At 42.7% G+C, this 26,681-nt stretch overlaps 1 protein-coding gene across 8 annotated transcripts in view; it reads left to right on the top strand.

Annotated features, from left to right (window-relative positions):
- The window catches only part of CARMIL1 (capping protein regulator and myosin 1 linker 1), a 319,172-nt gene that overhangs the window by 95,740 nt on the left and 196,751 nt on the right, over positions 1 to 26,681 (top strand). For all 8 annotated transcript variants that reach the window (XM_082346317.1, XM_082346318.1, XM_082346316.1 and 5 more), the window contains one exon: positions 25,836 to 25,886. In XM_082346317.1, coding sequence (XP_082202443.1) covers positions 25,836 to 25,886 — 51 coding nt within the window. The remainder of the gene's footprint in view (positions 1 to 25,835; positions 25,887 to 26,681) is intronic.

The following is a 26,681-nucleotide window of genomic DNA, read 5'->3' as shown; positions in this document are numbered from 1 at the left end:
TATTGTTATTTACTTTTTTGAATCAGTGAGCTGCCTGAGCATTGCAAGTCATCCTTATTAACATTCCTCTAAAGGTGGATAGAGGATGGAGGAAATAAGAAAATTGCATTTGTCATCCTGTTGAGGTGAGACACTTGCAAGGGGAAGATAGTTTCTAGCAGGGTGATGAAGCCTGTTGTTCATGCTGTGGTGTTGACTATTCTTCTGGATGGCTACCTTGACTGTGGGGGGTCCTTGTGACTTCCACATGACACACATTCTAAATATGATTCCGTGCCTCGCCCTCCTCCCAGAGTCTTTCCTGCTCTGTGGTTATTTCTTGACTGGTGGGTAACACTCAAGCCCTTCTTTATTTGAGATTCATCCCCTTCAGGGCATGCAGACTCCCGGTGAAAAAGCTGAGCAGATTTATTTTGACAGCACTTCCTGGAGGGCTTGCCCCATTGCTTTCCAGGAAAAATTAAAATTGCTCTGCCTTTTTAAAATATTTTTTCCTTAAGGACTGTCTATTTCATAAAAGCCACAGCATTATGAACAGTTTAATAGCAGGATTATAACATTGTTTTGAAAAGTCCTCACTTGGTCACAGAACTGAAAGAAAGAGCTCTTCCAGGACCCATTGCCCACATCCTTGCTTCCTAAAGCCCTGGGAGCAAAAGCATCCCAGGAAAATCAGTAAATATCATATCTTAGTCTTTAGGTGGTTTCACTAACTCTCAGTAACATAGTCTGTTTTTTGTTTCAATAGGAAGTTAAAGGAAGTTCTTCCTTAACCTAAATGTAGAGAATGATAGGGCCACAGGGTCCCTTAGAAGTGGTCTTGGTCATACTCTGCAGAGATGAGAAAATGAGTGCATCAAGGCTAGGGGGCTCACCCAACGTGGAATAGCTCGTTAATGATTGCTGATCCGGTGCTTTCTTCACTCCATGGAACCATTTTCATTAAGGTCTCTTGTCCCAAGCTGATTAACAATTTTCATGTAAATAGCCATTGATGAAAGAGGCTGGTGAGAGGCTTCATCGAAGAGGTTGTCATTCAGCAAACACTTTTGGGGGAGTGAGTTACCAAGATAAAGATGATTAAAGCCTGGTCCTGGCCTCAAGGAGCAAATAGTCCAGAAAAGTGTTTGAAGGCATGTTTACAGTTTTAAAGTTCTTTCTAGCCCAGTGATTCTAGCTTCTTTTTCCAAAAAAATTTTTTGTTATTTTCATATCTCCACAAAAACAAGTGCCTGGTGGTTAAACTGTCATAAAAGGTTGGATACCAAGTTGTAGTGTATAGTGTCTAAGGAGGGGAATGCAGGCCGATTGGCCCAAGTTCACATCAAGAGAGCATCGTCAAGTAGATGGTCGGAATAGAAATCTGGATGGTTTGCGGAAATGGCAGCAAATAGACCTTGGGGGGCAAGCACTCAACAGGAATGGGGGCAATTCTGAATGTGGGCTGGGATAATGATGAGTCTAAAAAGGAAGAGGGTAAGTGATGAAAGTTGCAGCTATAGGCACCAACCAAAGAAAGGGTTTTTTTTTTTTTTTTTTTTTTGGCTGCGTCACACGGCACGCACAGATCTTAGTTCCCCAACCAGGGAACTGTGTCCCCTGCAGTGGAAGGGTGGAGACCTAACCACTGGACCGCCAGGGAATTCCCAGAAAGGGTCTTTTTCACGTGCACTTTATTGGTTCCCGTGGAGGGACCATTTTTGGACACACTTGTTTTCTGTCAAGTGTACAGCACGGCATTCACTAGGCTGCTTGGAGAAGTGCTGCTTAATCTGGGTAAAGGATGGTTTTGTTGTCTGGCTTATCTCTAGTAAGTTGGCCGTCATCTCTTTTCCCCCTAATGTATTCCTAGGCCTTCCCTTACTCAGTATAGTTTTCCTGGAGAATCCATGAAATTTGAAATCTTATTTTAGGCACTTCAGATTAGGCAGATATACTTTTTGCATATGCACAAATTTGAAATAAATTCAGCTTTATTTCCTTTTATTTACATAACTGTGTGGGGGACATGTACATACCTTTTCCTGGATTATCATTTAATATTGATGCTGTCATTCGGCGCAAATTCGGATGTTTTAAGAGTATTGGGAGGAAAAGGATTTGTTTCCTAAGCAATCAGAAAAGGGGTCACATCTCTGAATATTTACTGCAAAAGAGGCATGGCTGGAGGAAGAACTGTTTACAGATTAGTGAATGAGACAATTATAATGTTTTTCCGATGTGGATGGAGCTTTGCATCTCTAATAGTGAGACCCAGTGATATTCGTGACTAGGATCTGTTCCTCCAAGAGCTTTCAACTAGGGATAATTCATTTGTTTATGCTCAGAAATCACAGCCACGACATGCCTCTTTAAAGACTCAGAGACAACGGAACGCACAAATAGAGAAATTAGCACGTATATTAAAATAATGCATATTCCCCCCCTCCTCCAAAGGTCTCCCTATATAGGAGCGTCAGTAGCGTTCTCCATTTGAGTTAATCCTCTTCTTAATGTGAAGTGCTTAGGATGAGGGACCAGTGCATCTTTTAATTACCAATTAGCCTGTTATTTAGTGGGAAGAGGCTGGTTTTTGGAAGCCTGACATTAGTGAGGCTCATTTATGTGATAGTCACATGCAGAGGACACAGGCTTGCTGTCTTCAGGTTAGGAGAGGGGAGACTTAGATCGGGCAGCTGCCTCCTTTCTGCCAGACACTGTGCTGAATGAAGTGTGACGTGGACAAGCTCTTTGAGGTGTGTAGAAATTGTTGCCCGACACGAGAAGACGCTGAGGAGTAAATCAGGTGACTCACGGTTCAAGCACCACAACTTGGTTTGAGGTGGTGATGACAAGCACTGACAGTGAGAGGCTCACCCCACAGGGGAGCTGCTGGGAACACGGGTGTAGGAACTGATGGATGTGGGTTCAAATCCTGACTCCTTTCAGTGTCCTTGGGGCAAGTTAAATTAAACCTCTCTGCGTCTAGGTTTCCTCATCTATAACACGAGGATTATGGTACCTTCTGTACAGGATTAAATGCAATAAGGGAAGTGCCTCCCCATTCCTGGCTTACAGCAGACTTCAAAAATATCTCCCTTCCTTGCTTCCTCCTCCCAGGCAGTTCTTAAGAGGAAGAGTAGTTGTGCACTGGCATATCTTTTGATACGTATCTGAAAGATACTATATGAGTGGTCCAGAACGGAAGGCCAGTGTTTGCGTCTAGATAAAGCCTGGGTTCCCTGCTTGTGCAGGTATAACACAGACGGCAGGGGCTGCCCAGCTGCTGGGGCTGTCGTTCCAAATACATCTGCTAACGAAGGATTCTGGGCTTCCCGTCTTCACGCTCTGCCCAAATATGGCTGTAAACCTGCCCATGTGCTAGAGAAGATTCCTCGACAGCCCGTGGTCCCTTTGACCAGGGGTGCTTTTGGAGACCTGAATGGCCACCTTCTATTGGGGATGGGTGTGTATTTGGTGACTGGGTGCGAGTCAGGTTTCTGAAAATGGTTGCAAGTTGGCAAGTTTTGTAAAAATGTCAGAGGTATCGAAACCAGATATCAAACCAGCCCTTGAACATTCAGAAAATATAAGAGGCTGGCTTCTAATGAGTGGAAAACAAAAGTTTCTGCTAACTTATTAAATTGGAAAATAACACTAATGAATGTGTAGGGATGGTTTGGATGGAACCTGCTCTGTGTATGTCCTTTATGTAATCATTAGAGAACCTGTAAACCAAATTATGCCTGGGGGAAATTTTAAATCCAATTTCAGTCAATTTATTGGTATGCTAGGGGAATTAAAAAAATGGTTTAGCTTGGCCTTACAGAGAGCTATTATACTGTTTGAACCATGACTACTATTGTTAGTATCATTAGACAGCTAATATTTATTGAATTGTTATTGTTGGCTGGGCCCTGTGCTGAAAAGCTTTTACATCCTCGCATCTAATCTTCACAACACTCACAGGAAGTGGATGCTGTATTGTGTCCATGGACAGCTGAGGATGTGAGGTGTAGGGAGATTAGATAATTTGCCTAACACCACTAGTAAGCAGTAGAGCTGGCTCAGGCATATCCGTCTTGAGAAGCACTGTAGCATCATCTAGAATTATGTCTGTGGGAATTGTGTAACATGCAGAATTCATGCCGTATGTCTGTGCAGCTTCCATTTCTGTTCTGTTCTTCTCTGTCTTTAGTTCTTCACCTTAAAATCTACATGTAAATCATGCTAATTTAGCAAAATCTATGGTGAACCCACTTAGCATTTTCACTGAAAAGACCTAAAGACTGTAAGGTGAAGTCTCTGGAACCTGGTTCTTCTGGTGCCCGTTCTGATTGCATTAGCTTCTCTCTGTGTTAGACCAACACGCATCTTCCTGGAAGCTTTTCCTTCCTGCATATCTTTGGAAGAATTGGAATCAGTTTTCCTGCCACGAAGGTGTCTCAGGGTATCAAAAAGACATTTTAAGTATAACGATGGAATTTTGACTCATTGCCCTTTTTTCTAAAATGCTTTATGCAGATTATGTCCCTGCCCCTGGCTGTACTTAAATGGTTTTGGCCAAAAGTTTTTTCAGGATTAAGATGGGGAACTTTTTGGACTCATATCTTGAAGCTCCTTTAAAAACTTATAATTTGGGGAACGAAAAAAATCGCTTATGAAGGAAATGTGTTTTTTCCTAACAGTGGCTGTCAAAGCGATAAGCCAAGTGATGCCACACAGCTGGCAACCTTCTGGGCAGAAAACCTGTAGCAGAGCAGAATCGGCCTTACTCCGCTTTAGCATTTAAAATACCATCACCACCAGCGTGTTCATTGTCGTTGGAAACATGTCTGAAGCCACTGCCCATATATAGCATTTTGCCTTATCACTACGGTGGGGCTGGGGGTGGGTGGGATGTTTGAATGTCTCTGCTCACTGAAAGGAAACATCAGTTCGGACTTGACCAGGCTGCGTTTTGAAAGACCAGACTAACCAAGCCATCCTGAGGAGGCCCTTCCAGATTCCAAGAAGCATAAATTCCAAGATTTATGATACAGGTAGTTCTAATTTTATGCATTTCCTAGATATTGAATAGTACTTTTGGCTCTGTTTATAATGTATTTAGTATATTTATGCTTATTTCATAGGAACTAACACGTTCTTGAACAATTTTGAGTGATTTTAATGGTTTGTATTTGCTTTATCTTTGCTCTTCTAACACTGTTGTGTCTCAGTTCAGATTTAAGAATGTTGTTCAGGGATACAGTCACCAATTTTAATATCCTTCCTGTGGGGGAAATTATATAAGTTTCACATACAAACTGTATATATATATAATTATGTTATATGTTATTGGTATGTCATGTACATGTTATATGTTATATGTATAATATAACATATATAACATTGATTATCCTCTAACCTATAGTTTCTAGAAACATATTGGAGTTTCAAAATAAAGATAGTCTTTTAACTGTTCTTCTTTTAACTATTTATGGGAGACACTGCACCCTATCAGTTATACGTAACATAGGAACGCAGCCTTGCTTGTTTGTAAAGTGAATAACATTTTGTTCTTTTGCAAGTATCACAGTGTTCCTGAGATTTAGTATGCTCATTCTCAAAATGAAGGAATTTAACTGACAGCTTCTGAGGTCAGCTCTAAACTGATTGAATTGCCCTGTTAATCTCTTGGGTCATGCAATTTAGTGATATAACTGGGGTTAGCCTGAGTGTTTCAAAAGCAAGATTAATGAAAGCTCATTCTCCAGCTGTCGGGTTAGGAGATTATTCAAGAATGTTGCCCTGTCATTTGAACCTGGGTTGCTGATGAATAAGCCAGCATCATTATCCTGAGGACCACCTCATTAATCGAGCCACAGCCTGACCGCTGCATCTTCTTCACCATCTAGTTGTGGAGCCAGCATCTTGCATCAGGTGCGCTGCTGGGACCCACGGAAGGTCTGACACCAGCCCTGTTCATCCAGACAGCATTTTCTAGACCCATGTCTCAGCTCACTTGAATTTGGTAACCAAGGATTTACATGTAGTTTTTCCCCCCCCTCATTTTCAACTGATTTCCCTTTTTATATCTTCCTAATTTCTGCTCTTTTCCAACAAAACTATAGATGTACACTGTATAACGGGCTGCCTTTAATCTTCTGCTTTGATTTTCTGAACGGAAAAATGGTGATACTAACTTCAGCCCTTTCATTCGCTTTGGGAAGAAAAATGAGATAACTGATGCCACAAAGTGCTTTGAATATAGAGCAGGAGGGAAGTTCAATTAAAATAAGAATCTTCTATCTTTATTTTTATGTGACATTTAAAATGTTAGCATCGAATACGCATCAGGGAGGGAAATCTCATTTTGAATGTCATTGATAGAATGATGGTCGAGAAGATATTAGAGTTGCATGCAAAAACTAAGAAAATGTGTTTTAAAATGATTAGAACCAAGCCATCTACTGTTTCCTTTCAAATAGGAGAATTAGATGGTGACTGTAGGGTATAATAGAAAATAAGAATGCGTACTTCAATATTTTACAGATCTATTTCGTATATATCCTTTTAACTCAATTTCAAGGAAATCGTGTTATGTATAGTTCAGGAATGTTTCTCTGTGTGGTGAGATGTATGGTTCAGTCTGGTAGCAACTAGCCACAGGTAGCTATTTTAATTAAAATTAATTATAATTAGATGAAATTAAAATTTTAGTTAGTCCCATTAGTCACATTTTAAGTGCTTAGTAGCCACATGTGGCTAGTGGCTACAGTATTGGAGAGTCCAGATATAGAACATTTCCAGAAGGTTCTGTGAGACAGTACTGCTCTAGAGGAACTGGAAAAAGGCAAAAGAAAATTCCCTTCCCCTTCCTCCCCCCAGTTGCTTTTTAGAATTCAAATAGAATCTCTGGCCTTATATTATTAAATTTTAAATGTACATTTGAAATTATTAAGGGAAGCAAAAGGCGTTTGGGCAGAGAAGAACCACTCACTTCAAAACATCATTTGTTTCCCTACTGAGAACAAACATGCTTTTCAGAATAACACTTGGAAAATCTTGGAACCAGTTCTTTGCTCTCAAGTTGCACTTCTTCCATAATTATTTTCTTACTTAAGTAACATTACCCAGACCAATACAGTAGTCACTTAATCATGTACCATCTTCATTTGTTATATAATTATTTCAGGAGTATAAACCAAACTGTTGCCTTTAGCAAAATAACTAATATATTCCAAATCCACTCGGTTCACAAATCTATTTGGGTTCTGTCATCAAAGGATATCCACTTCTCCCCACTCCCACTGACCACTCTGGTCCCAGCCACCATCCTCTCTCTCGCCAAGTTATTGCAGTTGCCTGCTGACTGGTTCCCTGCTTCTGTTCTTGCCCTCTCACCCACTTTCCAGTCTGTTCTCAACACGGCAGTCAGAGAGATCATTTTAAATGTCAGGTCACATCACTCTTGTGCTCAAAATCCCCCAGTGGCTTCCGCTTTTATTCCAAGTAAAAGCGAAAGTGTGGACAGTGGATTGTAGGGCCTCACGGGTCTCATAGCCCCCTCTGACCTCACCGGTTCTTATTCGCCTCAAGCCACAGTGAGCTCTTCTTTCTCCTCCAAGCACCACAGGCATATTCTTGCCTCAGGAATATGCTCTTTGCCTTCGCCACTTCCTCTGCCTGGACCACTCTTATCCAAGATGTCCACATGGCTCATTCCTTCACTTGTTTTAGACGTTTTTCAACATCTCTTCATAATGAGGTCTCACCAAACTATTTAAAAATGCCACCTACCCACCACCCCCTCTCCAGTGCCCACACAGCACTCACTCTTCCGTTTCCCTACTAGCTTTTTCTCCATAACACTTGTCACCATCTGACATACCTTATTTTTACTTATTTATTTGTGTGTAGTCTGTCTCCTCCCAGTAGACTATAAGCTGCTTGAAGGCAGGGCCTTATGTCTTTTTATCCTTAATGTCTACAAGGTAGACAGCCATAATCTAATGAATGAATGAATGACTTACATATTTAATAACAATTATAAATAGTACAAAAAAGAATAAGATAGGTGCATTTAAAAGAGAATTCTACTTTTTTGGAACCAAAGAGTGCTAATTTAATGAGATTCATTTTAGCAAGAGAGAGAGAAACACAAAGACACCCCTTCCGGCATAATCGTGCCTCTACCCCGTTCCCCTCTGAGATGACTCTGGGGTCAGCCTCCACTTTTTGTGGGCTCTGCCAGAGGCCTCTGTCCCTCTCCCTCCTAGTCTTGAGGGGCCTCACAGAGGAGAGTTTGGACCAGGGCTCCAGGGGTTCTATGTGGACAACTTGGAAAAGCAAAAGAACTTGGGGCTCCAGTCTGGGCTGATCCTTGCGGTCAGGCCATTCAAAGAAGGCAGAAGAGGGATCCCCTTGGCTGTGGAGCTGCGCTGCACGGGTATGTGTGTGTTCTGAGGGAGCAGGGGCCATGGGGGAAGGGGCCAACCACAGTTTGCTGCCTTGGGAGGGGAGGTGATGAGCTACAGAAATAGAAATCTAGAAGCAGAGAGGCAGAGAGCTCCTGTCCCACGCTGGGAAGTGGTCGATGCCAGACTGGGGTACCCGGCCTGTTTCTGGCATAGCTGGGGAGAGGGGAACGCTTGGGAGTGGTCGGGAGCCAAAAAAATGAAGGGGTCACTTACAGTTTGCTGGTTCCTACCGGGGCAGGGAGGAGGAGGCATAGCCACACGGAGAACCCGTTGCTAATTTCTACATTAAAGGGCGGAGCAGCAACAGTGTTTGTGCTTGAGGGATGTCAGCTTTTCACTTCCTCCCATTGTGCAAAGGCTGGGTTTGGCTTAGAAAGCTCTGCCCCAAGTTTCACTTTATCTGGCAACTTTGAGCCATTGGGCACAATGTTCAGGTGGGGTTCTTTGAATAGGTGAGTGACGTTTCTGTGTTCCCAGAGCAAAACACTTCTCCACGTAGGAAATCTCATTTATCTGAAGTTTCCAGAAAGAAAAACATGCTCTATTTACAAAAATAGGTTTCCTCTCTTTGGCATGTCCTTTCATTATGCCTGCATTTTAAAGATAAGTTTCCTTCTGTTTAAATGGTCTATTAATTGTCAGTAAAATAACATGTGTTTTTTTCCTGTATTTTGTATGAAGTCTGTCCCGTCAGTACCCTGACCCACCTTTTGTAAATTGTTTCGTTTTGTGGACTTAACTCTGTTGCTCTGTTGGCACAATCAAGGGCAAAATCAAGGTCTAGAGAACCTTCGGACACCTAAAATCATTTATTGGAGTGGATTTTGCTTTTCCTGCATCCATTGCTAGAAATGACATTCCCAGCCTGGGGAAGCTGCAGAAAACTAGAGTCTTTCTGTAGTGAATTTTTGAGTAAAGAAGTTCTTCGAACACAGTAGGCAAAAGGCAGGAATGTCAGCGTTTGGCATTTCTACACCTTTCCTCTGCTAGGTTACCTTCTTCTTGTTCTATTTTTCTTTTTTTGGCAGGTGAGTTGGGGATTAGCTAGTAGATCTGTTTTAAGTGGGTCGAGGTGAGCTGCAAACAACAGATTTTCAGGTACTTCCCTTATAGGATATGACTATTAAATAGGAAGGATGTGTCTATTACGTGGTAGCTGTCAGGAATAAACAGGCATAACAGAATTTTTATAATTGGAGTCACAGACTGTAGCAACTCTTTTTACCTTCTGAACTCTTGAGTTTTTGCAGCTGGAAAGGGGGTGAGGAAGAGCAGTAAACTTTGACTAGGATGGATATGGTCCTGGCTCCCAGGTACCTTACAGTCTGGTGGAGCTGTTAGATGTTACATATACAATTCCACCAATAATTAAAAGGTATTACTAAGGAAATGTGCAAATACTGTGAGAATATATGATCGGGAGACCTGCTGTAGTCTGGATTTTCTTAGGGAAGTTCTTTAGGTTGAGATTTGAAGGATGAGCAGGTGTGAATCACGTGAAGGTAAAGAAAGCGGGAAGGAAGAGCAGTTGGAGCAGAGGGTGGGGCAGGAGCTGTCCCCTTGGGGGGACCAAGTTCCAGTGTGGCTGGAACTGGAGGTGGGGGGTGGGGAGGAGAGGGAGGGAAAGGAGGCTGCAGGTGGAAGCAGGGATCAGTGGAGTCATGCAGAGCCACTGGAGAGCTTAAGCAGAGAAGCGATAAGATAATGTTTGGGTTTCTAGAAGATCGCATCAAGATCCTATATGGGCAGCTGACTTGGTGAGGCAAGATGGGTCTGTGGGGAGGCTATGGCATGTGGTACAGGGGCAAGATGATGGTGGCTCAGAGTACAGTCATTGCACTGGAGCTGGAGAGAAGTGACTGGATTTAAGAGATGTTTAGATTGCTCTGAACTTGGTGAATGACTGAGGTAGGGAGTGACATTGACAATGCCTGGATTTCTGGCTTGAGAAACTGTATGGATGGCCATGACTCATTACTGAGCTCAAACTCTTAGAGGAGGAGCAGATTCTGGAAGAAAGATCACATGCTGAGTTTAAGGTTCGGAGAGACATCCAAGTGGAGTTAGAGAGATAGATCTGATGATCCAAGAATGATCTGGGCTGCACATGAACTTGGGATTCCTGTGAGATCCATCGAAGTCATGGGAGAGAATGGAAGGTAGCAGGGAGTGGGGAATGGATATGAACAGGGAGGTGGGTGGACAAACCTGTGGAAAAGAGAATTCCAAGCTTGAGGGGCTGTGCCAGTGCTAAGGAAAAATCTCATTCAGCTGTGCCCAGTGCTAAGGAGAAATCTTGTTAGGAAATGTTAAGAACTGTACACGGGGCTCAGCAACAAAGAGGTGATTGGGACCTCAGTGGAGCTGTGGGGACAGAAGCCAATTTTGAACAGTAGAGTGAATTTGAGGCAGAAAAATGAAGACATGAGGTGCAGATCCTTTTTTGAGAAGTTGGGCTCAGAGGAAGGAGGGAGTTAGATGGAGCTACAAGAGGGGTGAAGAATCCAGGATACAGATCTAGATCTTGGGATCTCTCTATCTGGATATTTACATATGGAATGGAAGGCATAGTTAGTCACTTAAAGTTCCTGCAAAGGTGGGCAGGATATAATCCAGAGCCCAGGTGAGGGGGTGGGCATTTACCTCCAGCAGTTCAGAAGAAGAGGAAGATGAGAGGACAGATGTAGCCGCAGGGGCAGGCAGGTGTGGAGGGTTGGAGTGGGATGGTCAGCGGTACCATTCTGATGAAGTGTGTGTACTCAGTGGAGTAGGAGTGAAGTCGTCTTTCCAGATGCAGGAAGCGAAATCAGCTCGTGGGTTCGACCTGTTCTCCAGCTGCACTTGGCAGACGCCACTGCAAACCTGGAATAGGTGGCTGGGTGGGTTCATCCAGGGTTGAGGTTTTTCTCTGCGGGCGTAATGAAAGGATAGGGAACACACAGGCCGAAGGTATTAACAGTGGAGGAATGATTTCAGTGGGGTTTTAGTGGGATGAAGATGGGCTGGGAGGATGTAGGATGGTCAGTGACCTGGCAGGGTCAGGGGGCAAGTAACAGAGTGGCAGACCCAGCTGAGTAGAGGAAAAGATGCACATGCTTCGCTAACTGTAATGTGTGTATAAATCACCTGGGGATCTTATTAAACTGCAGATTCTGATGCAGTAGGTCTGGGAGTGGGGCCTCAGATTCTGCATTTCTAACAAGCTCCTAAGTGATGCCAGCCCCTCCGGCCCATGGGTCACACTGAAGGAGAAATTAGAAGGTTGTGGTCAGAGAGTGGGATGCATGAATTAGGAATCATAGAGCAGATAGACAGCACGGCCCAGGGAATGACTAAGTGGACCTAAAGGTCAAAGAATGAGAAGGCCACCTGATCACTGAGTCTTGCCGATGCATGACAATGATGCTGACGCTTACTGTTGGCAACACTGTTCTGAGCACCTTGTGTATATCCTCACGACAGTCCCCAATGAGGTATGTATAATGACCCCTTATTTTACAGATGAGAAAGTGAGACACAGGGAGGCCATTCTCCACATCACCCACGCTTGTGAGTGGCAGAGTCAGGATTCAAACTGGGACAGTAGAACTCCAGTACATCTCCAGAGTCCAGTGCCCTTATGTGACTGGATGCATTACGGACCTCTGATCGCAGAAGTTGGAGAGGAGATGGTGTATAGAGATTTTTAGCCAGGTGTTAGCATCATGAGTGAGTAAAGTTAGGGTGTCTAAGAGAGTGCTAGGGTTTTTACAAGTTATCTCATTTAATCCTCACAACTGTCATGTAGAGCTTATGCCATACCCATTTTACAGGTAAGAAAATTGAGACTCAGAGATTATATAATTGAAGTGGGGGAATTGGCAAGTGAATTCAAATTGGTCTGAGTCGAAAGCCCATTCTTTTTTTTTTTTGAATTTTATTTATTTTTTTATACAGCAGGTTCTTATTATCTGTTTTATACATATTAGTGTATATGTGTCAATCCCAATCTCCCAATTCATCACCCCCCCCCCCGCCCCCTGTCACTTTCCCCCCTTGGTGTCCATACGTTTGTTCTCTACATTTGTGTCTCTATTTCTGCCCTGCAGACTGGTTCATCTGTACCATTTTTCTAGGTTCCACATATATGCATTAATATACGATATTTATTTTTCTCTTTCTGACTTCACTCTGTATGAGTCTCTAGATCCACCCACATCTGTATAAATGACCCAATTTCGTTTCTTTTTCTGGTTGAGTAATATTCCATTGTATATATGTACCACATCTTCTTTATCCACTCACCTGTCGATGGGCATTTAGGTTGCTTCCATGACTTGGCTATTGTAAATAGTGCTGCAGTGAACATTGGGGTGCATGTGTCTTTTTGAATTATGGTTTTCTCAGGGTATATGCCCAGTAGTAGGGTTGCTGGGTCATATGGTAATTCTGATTTTAGTTTTTTCAGGAGCCTCCATATTTTTGTTTTTATTTCCATTTCTCTAGGAGGTGGGTCAAAAAAGATCTTGCTGTGATTTATGTCAAAGAGTGTTCTTCCTATGTTTTCCTCTAAGAGTTTTATAGTGTCTGGTCTTACATTTAGGTCTTGAATCCACTTTGAGTTTATTTTTGTGTATGGTGTTAGGGAGTGTTCTAATTTCATGCTTTTACATGTAGCTGTCCAGTTTTCCCAGCACCACTTATTGAAGAGACCGTCTTTTCTCCATTGTATATCCTTGCCTCCTTTGTCATAGATTAGTTGACCATAGGTACGTGGGTTTATCTTTGGGCTTTCTATCTTGTTCCATTGATCTGTTTCTGTTTTTGTGCCAGTACCATATTGTCTTGATTACTGTAGCTTTGTAGTATAGTCTGGGAGTCTGATTCCTCCAGCTCCGTTTTTTTACCTCAAGACTGCTTTGGCTATTCAGGGTCTTTTGTGTCTCCATACAAATTTTAAGATTTTTTGTTCTAGTTCTGTAAAAAAATGCCACTGGTAATTTGATAGGGATTGCATTGAATCTGTAGATTGCTTTGGGTAGTATAGTCATTTTCACAATATTGATTCTTCCCATCCAAGAACATGGTATATCTCTCCATCTGTGTCATCTTTAATTTCTTTCATCAGTGTCTTATAGTTTTCTGAGTACAGGTCTTTTACCTCCTTAGGTAGGTTTATTCCTAGGTATTTTATTCTTTTTGTTGCAATGGTGAATGGGATTGTTTCCTTAATTTCTCTTTCAGATTTTTCATCATTAGTGTATAGGAATGCAAGAGATTTCTGTGCATTAATTTTGTATTCTGCAACTTTACCAAATTCATTGATTAGCTCTAGTAGTTTTCTGGTGGCATCTTTTTCTTTTTCTTTTTAACATCTTTGTTGGAGTATAATTGCTTTACAATGGTGTGTTAGTTTCTGCTTTATAACCAAGTGAATCAGCTATACATATACATATATCCCCATATCTCCTTCCTCTTGCGTCTCCCTCCCACCCCTCTAGGTGGTCACAAAGCAGAGAGCTGATCTCTCTGTGCTATGTGGCTGCTTCCCACTAGCTATCTATTTTACATTTGGTAGAGTATGTCCATGCCTCTGGTGGCATCTTTAAGATTCTCTATGTATAGTATCATGTCATCTGCAAACAGTGACAGTTTTACTTCTTCTTTTCCAGTTTGTATTCCTTTTATTTCTTTTTCTTCTCTGATTGCTGTGGCTAGGACTTCCAAAACTATGTCGAATAATAGTGATGAGACTGGACATCCTTGTCTTGTTCCTGATCTAAGAGGAAATGCTTTCAGTTTTTCACCATTGAGAATGATGTTTGCTCTGGGTTTGTCGTATATGGCCTTTATTATACACACAGAGGTAGGTCCCCTCTGTGCCCACTTTCTGGAGCGCTCTTATCATAAATGGGTGTTGAATTTTGTCAAAAGCTTTCTCTGCATCTATTGAGATGATCATATGGTTTTTCTTCCTCAGTTTGTTAATATGGTGTATCACATTGATTGATTTGTGTATTTTGAAGAATCCATGCATCCCTGGGATAAATCCCACTCGATCATGGTGTATGATCCTTTTAATGTGTTGTTGGATTCTGTTTGCTAGCATTTTGTTGAGGATTTTTGCGTCTATATTCATCAATGATATTGGTCTGTAATTTTCTTTTTTTGTAGTATCTTTGTCTGGTTTTGGTATCAGGATGATGGTGGCCTCATAGAATGAGTTTGGGAGTGTTCCTTCCCCTGCAATTTTTTGGAAGAGTTTGAGAAGGATGGGTGTTAGCTCTTCTCTAAATGTTTGATAGAATTCACCTGTGAAGCCATCTGGTCCTGGACTTTTGTTTGTTGGAAGATATTTAATCACAGTTTCAATTTCATTACTTGTGATTGGTCTGTTCATATTTTCTATTTCTTCCTGTTCAGTCTTGGAAGGTTATACCTTTCTAAGAATTCATCCATTTCTTCCAGGTTGTCCATTTTATTGGCATAGAGTTGCTTGTAGTAGTCTCTTATGATGTAAAGCCCATTCTTTCTCTATATCAGGTTTCACTACATCCCCACCCAGACATGAAAATTCTTTTCTAATTCTCAGATAGGCTGTAGTTACCATGGGAATAATCTCCCCCTGCACTGACTCAAGCTACATCCTTGAGATGATGTGTCGAGAACGGGATTCAGGGCGGGAGACAGGGCATCTGGGATTGTCTCTGTCCCTAACTAACAAGTTTGTACACGTCTCTGTAGGTCTCAGTTTTTTATCCCTGTAGATCACTTTCAGAGCTGTATTCTTTGAGGCCAGTTATAATGACTTCTTTTGTATTAACGTGTCCTGTAGGCTTAGCACTTGATAGGTAATCTCCAATTCTTACACAAGGACAAATGCTGTCTCCAAGTTAGAGGTGTGGATACTGCAGCCTGGAGATTTAAAGGAACTTGCCTATGACCAGTCTGCTCACAAAATGCCGAAGCTGGGATTTTGTTGTCTCCAAAGCTCATGTTCTTGCCATCCTACCACGCTGCCTCAGCCTTCTCATAGCCTCATGGCAGATCATGCTTATAGGTGCAGATGGTGCCATAAACCAGTTTTTATCAAACTCTCAAAATCTGGACCCACAGAAGAAATGCATTTTATATTGATTTTGAGAAACACCTCCCCGTGTGTGTACACAATCGTGCGTGCACACACACACACATGCACGTGTGCCACAAGCACACTGATATCTCTGAAACAGAAGTTTCATGAAACAATGCTCTGGTTTCTGTTTGCAATGCATTTGATTTTCTTTTCACTTCCAGTTCAGTCTATTTTATTAATATGCTTGTTAAACTCTCCTGAATTGATTTAACCAGCCACCAATGGGCTGCAGCCCTCAATTTGAAAATTATGTGCATACCCGGATTTCTCAGTATAATCACTCCAAATCTTTTTTCTCCTCCTCTCCCTGTTTATCGTGGAATGTAATGAAGAATATCTCTCAATCTGATTATTTATGTAACAGTATTAAATCTAAGCCAATTCCCCCTACCATATGCCACCCACACTTCTGCAGAGTGGAGGAATATTTCATAAATTTGCTCTGAGAGCAGGAAAGAAAATGTGAACTTTTTTTCGTTTGATGAAAATGGTAATTAACAAAAGGTGAAGAATAAGGAAGTGACATTTGTGCCTCCTTGGCTTGAGAAGATGGGGATCTAAGGGCCCCCCTTGTAGGCTGACAAGTTGAAATAGTGTAGGTTGGGGAGGGACCACAGCATGAGAATTCTGATAAAAGATGAGTGAAACTTACTTCATGTTCCAGCTCTGCCGTATAGCTGGTTAACTAATATTACCACTGAACTTGTCCAAGGACATGTGTTTATTGGACTCCTTTATGTGCCAGGTCTCGTTCTGTGTACCTATGTTATCTCAGTAGGCGTATTGTCTCCTTGTTTTTACAGGTGGGGTGATTAAGGCATGGAGAAGCTAAGTAACCTGCCCCAGGTCACACAGCTAGTAGTGAGTGGTCTAGCAGGGGTTCATACCCAGGCTTTCTGCCTCTGGAGCCCGTGGTCTTTGTCATTACGCCGTAACTGTTACGTGTCTTTCCTTTCAAGTAATTCTCTGTGGTCTTTATTGGGTGCCATGCCCAGGTTGGGGTTCTCGCTTCTGGGTTTTGAATCTTGAGAGGAATCATACATGGAAGAAAAGTGGCTGGAGTCCATTCACTCCATCAGGGCAGCCAGAAGGGACTCCTTGCTAGTCCTTGCTTCTCAAATCTGTAGAGTTGATTTGGTTTCTGTCCCTCTTGAGCTCTGGTTTTTAATGAAAAACATTTTTATTTTTTATGTTTTATTATGAGAGCTACCCATTTCCTTTAAAAAATTTATTTGTGCTTAAATTCCATTGTTTGGAAAAAAAAAAAAAAAAAAAAAGCAAGCCCTGATAAATGCAGACAATTGTTTGACCCTTCCTGGTCTGTTTCCTCATCTATAAAATAAAGGAATTAGATACGCCTATCTCCAGATTGCTTTTAACTTTGTGATTTTTCGCTAGAGTTAGGTTCTAGTGACTCATGACTTGTTCAAGGAGAGACTGGCTGGCCCTGTGTTAGGGAAGCAGGAGAAGTTTTGTTAACTGGCTTAATGTGACCTTTCCATTCATGTTGTATTTTTCTGTATTCTTTGAATGACTGTGATTCTACTGTTGGGGAATTCATTTAAACCATAAATATGACTGATGACTAGCAGACGTCCCTTTCCAAGCGTGCCCCATGCAGACCCATGAGACCCCAACGCTGAGAGGTCTGGGCAGAAACTCTGCCCCATGTAAGTGCCTTAACCTGACTTTCCTGGACCTGTGGGGCTGGTTCTAGGTGTTGGGCTCATCTTTACTCTTAGCCTAAGAGGTGGTCCCATTCCAGGGATTATGGTCACGCCATTATTCTGCCTTTAAAAATATGTTATCGTCATAGAATCAGTGCAGCTGGTTCCAGAATTTTGTTTTGGCCAGTGCTTTGAAAAGAAGATCTGAAATGTTAGTGACATCAAGAAGAATTGATGTTGTTTGGAAGTAGCCACATGTTCATCCGTGGGGGAAAATTAGAAACATTTGTTTTCTCTCACGCTTTGATAAAACCTTACAATTTGCAATAAAAGGACTGCAGGAAGAATGAAGTGATTGTGTCTGACAAGCTGTATGTAAACATTCCATTTCTGCTTAATGGCATAAATAACCAGGTGAAAAGAAATGGATTTACACAGGTGTTAGAGTACAAAGACTTCCCCCGAAACTAGATATCAGAAGACAAAAACCAAGCTCCAGTGACTTCCTTGCCCCCCCTATTGAGGGAGCATCTGTCCTACCGGGGAGCAGGGGCCCAAGAAGGAATTGATTCCTCTCAGCAAATATTTACTGCCCATTTGCCATTCTTGGCAGTCCATGCGAAGCAAAGAGAAGAGGGGTCCTAGAACTGGGACAGTTCCACAGTGGGCCTAAGTCATGACCCAGAGTGTAGCAAGAGGTAAGTTAGACACCTATTCCAACCCCCTTATTTTACACTTGGGTGAATTGAGGTCCACAGAGACAGTAACTTGTTCAGAGTCAGGTCACTTGGCCAGCTTGAGGCCAAACCCAGGCTAAATCCAATAATTCTGTTCTTAGTGTAATACTATAATGGACATGTATAATATTATTATAATATTGTAATATAAATAATAACAAACACTAGCACTTTCCACATGCTGGCACTTTCTGTATGTTCTTCTCAGCACTTTACATATGTTCACTTATTGACACACAACTTATTTAACCCTCATGGCTCCATGAGGTGTACCTTGTTGCTCCCATTTTACAGAAGAGGAAACTGAGCCACTGAGAAGATTAAGTAGTTTGCCCCAAGTCACACAGATAGTAAATGGTGAAGCTTGGAAGCCCAGGCAACCCGACCCCAGAGTTTGTCCTCGAAACCACTATGCAAGGGGTCAGCAAACCTTTACTTTCTGTAAAGGACCAGATAGTAAATATTTTTGGCTTTGTGAGGCATAAAAATCTCTGTTGCATCTGCTCAGCTCTGCCTTCATAGTGTGAAAGCAGCTGGAGATCATCCATTAACCATGGTTGGGGCTGTGTCCCAGTAAAACTTTATTTATAAAAAACAGGTGGGGCTGGATTTGCAGTTTTCAGGACCTGCGCTGGACTATGCTGCCTCCTAGTGTGGTGATCCAGTTTTATAAGGGATTTGGGGCCAGAAATTGCACTAAAACGATGTGTTGTTTTGTATTCCTTTTGGGTGAAGTGTCCTGCTTTGGTCAGGGAGGGTGAAGGTCATCAGAGCTGTGTGCAGTGGGTTGTTATGAGGCTCAGAGCCAGAGGGGCTTTTTATTCTTGCTCAACTTTCTGGGTGACCTTGCACAAGTCCCTTAGCATCTGTCACTCATAACTCTCCACAGCGGCACTAACAGTCCTCGCCACCTGCCCCTCTCCCTCCCCAAAGCTTGTGTCTTGGATTAATGAGGTCTGGGGGTTTGGAAGAGGGGAAATGTATTAAATGGCGCTCCTCATTTAGTTTGCTTGCAAATTAGAGAGCATTTGGGTGGTATAAGACCATTGGTCGAATGTTTGCCACGAAGAGCCCAGTTTTACAGGAAAGGCGTTTTTGGTAATGTGCAGGAGAGAATGTGGATTTAGGGGCCATGAATTTACGGATTGCCTGTGCAGCGGTAGGCTTTAGGTAATGGAGTCCTATAAGAGGGTGAAAGAGATACTTTTGTTTTTAATAAGTGTGCCATGAGAGGGTTCCATGGCCGACCTCGTTTTGTATCATTTCCATAAGGAAATTTAGGCTTCTCTGCTAAGCTATGAGTCTTAACAGTAGGGAGGATTTTTATAAATGTTTCCAAGTGAAATTTTGAAGTTAAAAGTTGAACCAAGAAGCCTCAAAGGGAACCAGGCTGCTGCTTGCATTTCAATGAAAGGGAGAGGAAATTCATTACAGAGGTTGAAAATGTGGTTTGCATGCTAAGACTCTTCTGGAAGAATGGGCCTCGCAGAGGAGGTGGGAGGGAAGTTCTAGCTTGCCCTTTGTGGTTAAGGTTCCTTGGCTCAGCACATATACTCCTTCTAATGCCCTCCACCCCCCTCCCCAACCCCCGTTTTTTTAACTCTGCAAGGAAGTTCTTCTCCTTCAAGGTTAAAGGTATATATATTGAACTGAAAATGCCAGTCTAGGAGATGTCTCAGAATCATTGTTTCTGTTTTGCTGTTGTTTGTTTTGTTCTGTTGACAAAAACCATTATTTAAAAATTCAGTAGATGTTAATCTTACTTTGGGAATCTAAATTTAAGATTCTCTCACACCAATTATTTTGATATATTCAGCAGAGACGTCTGGGTGCTGGGCTAGGGCTTTATCTATGTTTGTATTTTACTTAAAACAACAGTATTAGATTAGTCCTGCAGAGCAGTATTATTCTTGTTCTACAGGTGAGCAAACTGAGAAGTTAACTAACTCTGTCAGCGTTAAACAGCTAGAAAGCGGCAGAGCCAGAATTGGAATCTGTCTTCCTGATTCCAAAACCCCGACAAGTAGGGCAACCAAGCGTCCCAGTTTCCGGGAGGCAGGATTCTCAGAGCTAAAACTGGAAATGAAGATGTGGTCACCCTGCAAGGAAGATGCTTGCTCTCCCTCGCACCAAGGTAGTGCACACTACCAGGAAACACTTCCTGATAAATCAAAGAGGAGTTTTCCTGCGCGATTTCCCCCCTCACCTGCTAGAAGCCATGTGTGTGTGTGTGTAAGACCTCCAAGGCCACAAATCCTAGGGCATCTTGGCCCCAAACAGGAAAGCTAGGAGATTGAGTTCTTTGGGATTCCCAGCATGAATGTGGCCCCATTTATTGGCCCAGTTTGGGTTGATAAAACAAAAAGCACAATTCTTGGAATGGTAGCATTCATAGTTTTGCACACTTGCTTCAAAACATTGCTACGCTCTTGTGCTCACAATTGGGCATGGTGTTGGGAAAGGCTGGGTCAGCATTGGGAGAATTTCATCCCTTCGGCTCCATCCCCTTCAAGGCTTTCTAAAAACAGTCCTCATGCCTCTGGGGATCTGAGCTGATCACCAGAAATGGGGACCAGCCAGCACAAAGCTTCTGCCTTCAAAGCCTGGGTGTGTCTCTTTTCAAACAGATGATTTTGGCCTGTGTCCAACTTCTGAAGGACACTGTGTACTTACTCGGCCTTTAAAATATTTCTAAAGAAAGGGAGTTGGCATGCAGGGCCACAGATTGTGAGTGCTGTTGTTGCCAGAGTGAAAGCAGAAGTGATCATTAGAACCTCATGTATCTACATATGGTCAAGGGATTGCTCTGTACTCGAAAGGTGAATCCTTGTGAACACCCTAGGCTTTTTTCCTCTCTTTTAAAAAATATATTGAGCCAGTTAATACCTTGTCAGTGGCCCCTAGAAACCCCCTGGTGACTTTCCAGGAGAGGGCAGATCAAGAGAAGCCAAGATGCCTTGGCTGCTTGTGGGAGACGTTATTCTCCAAAACGTGACACTTGTAAACGGGCGGAAAGGCCAGCCTGCGCCTCGTGCTGGTGATTGCTGCCGTGTGTCAGTTATGTGGGTGCCTGTTTTGAGATTAGTTTTTGGCAACTAGATTCACACAGGGGACCTTGTAATCACTTAATTACTGATGTGCTCATTGTATAATAATGTCAAAAGGTGTCTTGTCATTTTTATTTCATGGTTTTTTCAAGTTTCTCTGTGACTATGTTCCAAATGAAATACTCTTTGAGAACGCAGTATTTCTTCTGTGATGGGTGCCTGTTGTTTTGCAATGGGCATAAATAAGATACAAGCTCTCAGTGATTAGCAGAGAGAAAGTGCTGGGAAATGGGGGCAGAGTGAAGGGGGTGGGGAGCCAGAAGAGGGAAAAGAGAATGAGAAGATGGGTTGGGGCATGGGGGGATAGCGGAGGCCATAGCAGAGAGAAGGGATTGGAGGGAGGGGTGGGGAACAGGCAAGGAGAGACACAGATAAGCTGAGAGATACACAGGTAGAATCAAGTAGACAGATCCAAATAGAGACTCACAGAGATTAACCCATGATCAGAGAGAGACGGAGACAGACAGATAGACACTGGTCTGGACAGACAGTAGAGACTGGTCCTTGTTCTTATGATATGCAAATATCCATCATCTTATTGATGACGCTTTTACCCGTTTGCTTCTTTCTGGCTTTAAAGCTCTATGACTCATCTGTGTTTGCATGTGTGCAGACTATTGAGGAAGCTGGTTCTTGGACAGGTGAGATTTGAGAGCCCTTATAGGTAATTAGCACAATCTCTGGGGCCAGACCATCTGGGTTCAAATCCCAGCTCTGCCACCTACTTGGTAGGGCAAGTTATATACTCTCTGTGTGTCTCAGTTTCTTCTTAAAATGAGGTTAATTATAGTATCTAGCCCATAGGCTGCTGTGAGGATTAAAGGAGATGATGTATGCAAACCTATGAGAACATGGTACCGAACATGTATTGGCTGGTATTACTACTGTGCTTGTAAAATGATCCTGGATGTTGTAGGACCAATTTTCCTTTGAGGGAATGTTCACAGAGCTAAACATATTTTTCTGACTACTGAGAGGCTGTGTGTTCCTGTCTGGGGCTTTTGGCATTGACCCTTATTGCTATATGAGGAGAGAGTGAAAAGGTAACACACTGGGAATAAGGAGTTGCCTCTGATAGTCCAGCTCCACCCCAAACTATCTACGAGATGAGTGTCTTTGGATCTGCTCTCAGATTATAAACTCTAAGGGGGTCTTTCACTAGGTGATTGATATTGAGTCCTTTCTGGCATGTGAGTTTTATGATTTGACTCTTATTTTATCTCTATGCAAAGGTTTTGTGGACTTAAGATTCTTGAAAAATCAGGGATTGATCATACAAGTACCCCTGGAAGAAAGAAACGTGTGTGCTGCATTGTACCATTGACCCTTGAACAACATGAGTTTGAACTGCATAGATCCACTTTTATGCAGATATTTTTCAGTAGTAAAGACTGTAGTACTTACTAGATGGTCTGTGGTTGGTTGAATCCTCAGATGTGGCCAAACTGTGGGTATGGAGGGCCCACTCTAAGTTATATGCAGACTAAACCCCAAGTTGGTCAAGAGTCAACCATAGGTAAAGAGGTGAGGAGTCTGGCTTCCTATAGCCATGCTGGTCATCACGACTGTCAGCATTATTTCCTTCTTTTTCTTTTTTCCTTTTCCCCTGGAGGAGGAGCAGTGTTTGAAAGGGTGCCACATCAAGATGTGCCGTGGGGGACTTCCCTCGCGGTCCAGTGGCTAAGACTTCGCCTTCCAATGTAGGGGGTGTGGGTTCAATCCCTGGTCCGGGAGCTAAGATCCCACATACCTCATGGCCAAAAAACCAAAACGTAAGACAGAAGCAATATTGTAACAGATCCAATAAAGACTTTAAAAAAAAAAAAAAAAAAAAAAAAGATGTGCCGTGGAATGGAATATTATTCAGCAGTAAAGCAGAATGAAATTGGCAGCAATGTGGATGGACCTAGAGAATATTATGCTTAGTGAAATAAGTCAGACAGAGAAAGACAAATGCTGAATGATATCACTTAGATGTGGAATCTTAAAAGTAATACAAATGAATGTATATGCAAAACAGAAACCAATTCACAGATATAGAAAGCAACCTTGTGGTTACCAAAGAGGAGAGGGAAGTGGGGAGGGACAAATTAGGGGTATGGGAGTAGCAGATACAAATTACTGTATATAAAATAGATAAGCAAATAGTATATACTGTATAGTACAGGGAGTTATACTCACTATCTTGTGATAATCTATAATGGAGTATAATCTGCAAAAATACTGAATCACTATACTGCATACCTGAAACTAACACAATATTGTGAATCAACTAAACTTCAATTAAAAAAAACGTGCTGTGGGACAAGGTCTTAGTTCAGAGAAGGCAAAGTTTTCATCCTTTAAGATGAGTCCTGATCTTGTAATTTAGTCACAGATAACCTGTTTGCCAGACCTAAGCAAAGGAGAACACTGGCCACGCCTGTCTCTGGCCCCCTTTTATCTCCCTTTCTATTACTGTCAGGCCTCTTCTGACTGTCTGATGTTCACCACTGAACCCTGTGTGTCTCACGCAACAAAACTGCCTCTTGCCTTTTCCCCAGAGGCAGCCAAACTCTACTTCCCTGGGTACTGCTGTCTTAGTCAAGGCTTGGCTAGTGCAGATGACCTGAAAAATTTAGCTCTCCAGGCCATTCTTGGATTTGAAAAGAGAATCTTTTAAACTACTGCAATGTTGAGGAAGATACTGTTTGAGCTGGGAGCTTTGTGAATCCCTTCCCAGTCACAGGTGGCCCTGGGCTCTCACCCTTCTACCCCAAATCTAACAACTGCGAGGGGCTAGAGACCAGGAGGCAAGATTGGGTTAGAATGTGTAAAGGTAGCCTAATGGTGAAGAGCATAGGCTTTGGAGTTGACAGACGTGAACCCTACTCCTGCCCTTGGATTATATCACAGAATCTGTTTCTTCGTCTGTAAAATGGGGGTAATAATGATAGAGAATATGGTTGTTGGGAAGACTAAATGAATCAGTGTATCCAAGGATGTTTGCCCATTTATGGCACATAGGGAACACTTGATAAATGGTAGCTACTACTCAGGGCTGGCTTCATGGGCATGTGACCTGTACAGGTGCACAGGGCACTGCTCTCAAAAGGGCCCTACGCTTGGGTAAATGCTTTCTGTCACTGTCTTTAAAATTCTTCATAATTTTTGAACAAAGGGCCCTGCAGTTTATGTAGCCAATCCTGCTACTCCTGGGCTACAGTTGACCTCCACTCACTCATCTGACCCCACTTCTTACACGCCTCTCCCCTTTCTATTGCTTGGTGCTTTCCCCCGTCTCTGAAGGGCCTGAGTAAAAAAAGTAAGGATCATTCCTTTGGGAAAAGAACTGTGGTTCATGGCCTAAGACTATTCAAATATAGATGTCTTTTGTTGGCTCCACTTTTAGAAGTCACTTATTAATGGTCTTTTAGAGCACATCACCTCTAAAGTCAAGTAGCAAAAATGAACCCAGGTGGAAAAGGATCCCATGAATAGCTGTGATTGAAGGCATCTGGGTGGAAAGTCTTCAATGGGCCGTGCGCCTCCCTCCCTGCCTTCCCCTTGCTCATTATCAGACTCTCCCAGCCAGTGTTGGGCTACCTCTCTTTATCATCTGTCTCATAAAGGGTCCTGACTTGAGTTATTCCCAATAACGGTGAACTCTGATTATTCAAAGAAGAGTTATCTAGAAAATATACCGTTTCTGTTTAGAGTTGGGAGCCTAAAGGAGGCACAGAGCCGGCTCCAGGCACACCCATAGACTCTCCTTCTGTGTGTGAATGAACAGGGTGGGCCCTGGCTTGAATCTGGATAAATCCTGTAGCAACTTGGGCCTCAGTGTCCTTGACTTACGATTTCTCAAGTTTTGTTCAAATCTAGCATTCTTAGACTAGCACATACGTATCATTCGCTAAATATCAACTTAGTGACAAGAAAGTTGTTTGGAAAGTCAAAGACAGGTCTCCCATCAGAACTTGAGAAGTGCTGGAGTCCGCTTTCTTTATTGCAAAGGCCCCCGAGGCCTGCCCGAACCTCTGGGTTGCAGAGTGGCCCGTTTAGACATTAAGGTTGGTAGACTGGGATCTCTGCTCCAGGTGTGAACTAGGAGTTCAGACTAGTTCCAGCCCCTTTGTATTCACAAGGGCCCCTGCTGGGCAAGAGGTGCCTGTAGGCATATGGGACCCCCATGGGCTATCTGTATGTTCTTAGCTGAGAACTGGAATTGATAAATGTTCTCTTTAGGACTGAGAGAGGCATAGCTGAGAAGCAAAGTCGGGGTTGACTTCTTGGGAGAATAGCCTGTTTTGCTGCCTGTGCGTTATGTAAATGTTATCAGTTAGTGGACAGAGAACAAGAGTCAAGAGGGCAAACGTGGGTGGCGGTTGTAATTTGGAAAGTGTGAATGAGTACTTGGCTTCTTCATTAAGTTTGCTGTTGATATAGTGAGGCTCCTGCTATGGATAAGATATCTGTATTTTAATATCTCAGACACCTGTCTTGCTTATTCAACTGGAGTGATCGGTGGCTCCTTTGGGCTGCTGACTGTTTGCTCGTCTTGAGATTTTGCAGGTGATTTGTTCGATACGGCCCTTCGTACAGTGATTCTTAGAGTACAACTAATAATCCAACAAGGCCAACAAGCTGTCCCAGGTCACTTCTTCCTCTTACATGTCAGGAACCAAGCCTCTCGAGGCTTCAGTATCATTAAAGGCCTGCGGGTCACACCAAAGCCCACCAGCTCACTTTTCGGTACTTATGCTGATGCGGCTGCTTCTGTCTTACAGGTGCTTACGTCATGCCGAGCCTTCCTTGTCACCGCACGAGTCCCCACCAAGGTAAGTGTTGATGAGTTTCCTCCTTCCAACACACACACACACACACACACACACACACACACACACACACACACACACCCACAAAACGCACTCGCTTCTCAATTGCGTAGACTTATGATTTAGGCCAATGTGTCCAGAGTTCTCTTTGCACATATTTTCCTTCCTTCTCTCCGAAAGCACCTAAACGTTTCCTGCTTTGTTCCCGCTCTGTGTTAAAGGCATCCCAAGAAAAGTGGCGAAGCATTTCATGCTCCATATCCCCGAGGCTTGTGGATTTCAGTTATTTTTCTCTCTCAACTGGGGCAGGGTTTACACTTTCTTCAAGTCTAGTTCTTATTTCTTTGGGTCCAGTAATGGCCCATTTTTCTAAGGCTTTGACACGTGGGAAATAACCTTCATAACTCTACAGAGTGCATTACCGGGAACGTAGCCACCTAGCCCTCTTTCGTGGGCAGACTCTGGTGTTGCCTATAAAAAATAACACGGTGCCACTTGGTTCTTTAAAAGATCTAACATTTTCCATAAGATGTCCTTCGTTACAGGGTGCAAATTAACATTTGAACTGATAGCTCATGAATTAGGCATCATAATTGCTTCTTTTATTTTCTTGATGGTAACAAAAAGGGTGTTGACTGATTTTATAGGAGATGAACTCACCTGCCCACAAACCCAGGAAAATGGGGAAAAGGTTTGGGAGACGCTTTCAGCCTTGCTCCTGTGTTTGTGCTGCAGTGTTATTTGCTCATTTTCTCAGTCCTTTCTTGCTTCTTAAAATTCAACATTTAGCCACTGTCT

This window comes from Balaenoptera borealis (genome assembly GCF_965194805.1).
Source record: "Balaenoptera borealis genome assembly, chromosome: 12".
Taxonomy (NCBI): domain Eukaryota; kingdom Metazoa; phylum Chordata; class Mammalia; order Artiodactyla; family Balaenopteridae; genus Balaenoptera; species Balaenoptera borealis.
Note: the sequence above shows the minus strand (reverse complement) of the source record. Positions and strands in the feature narration are given on the sequence as shown.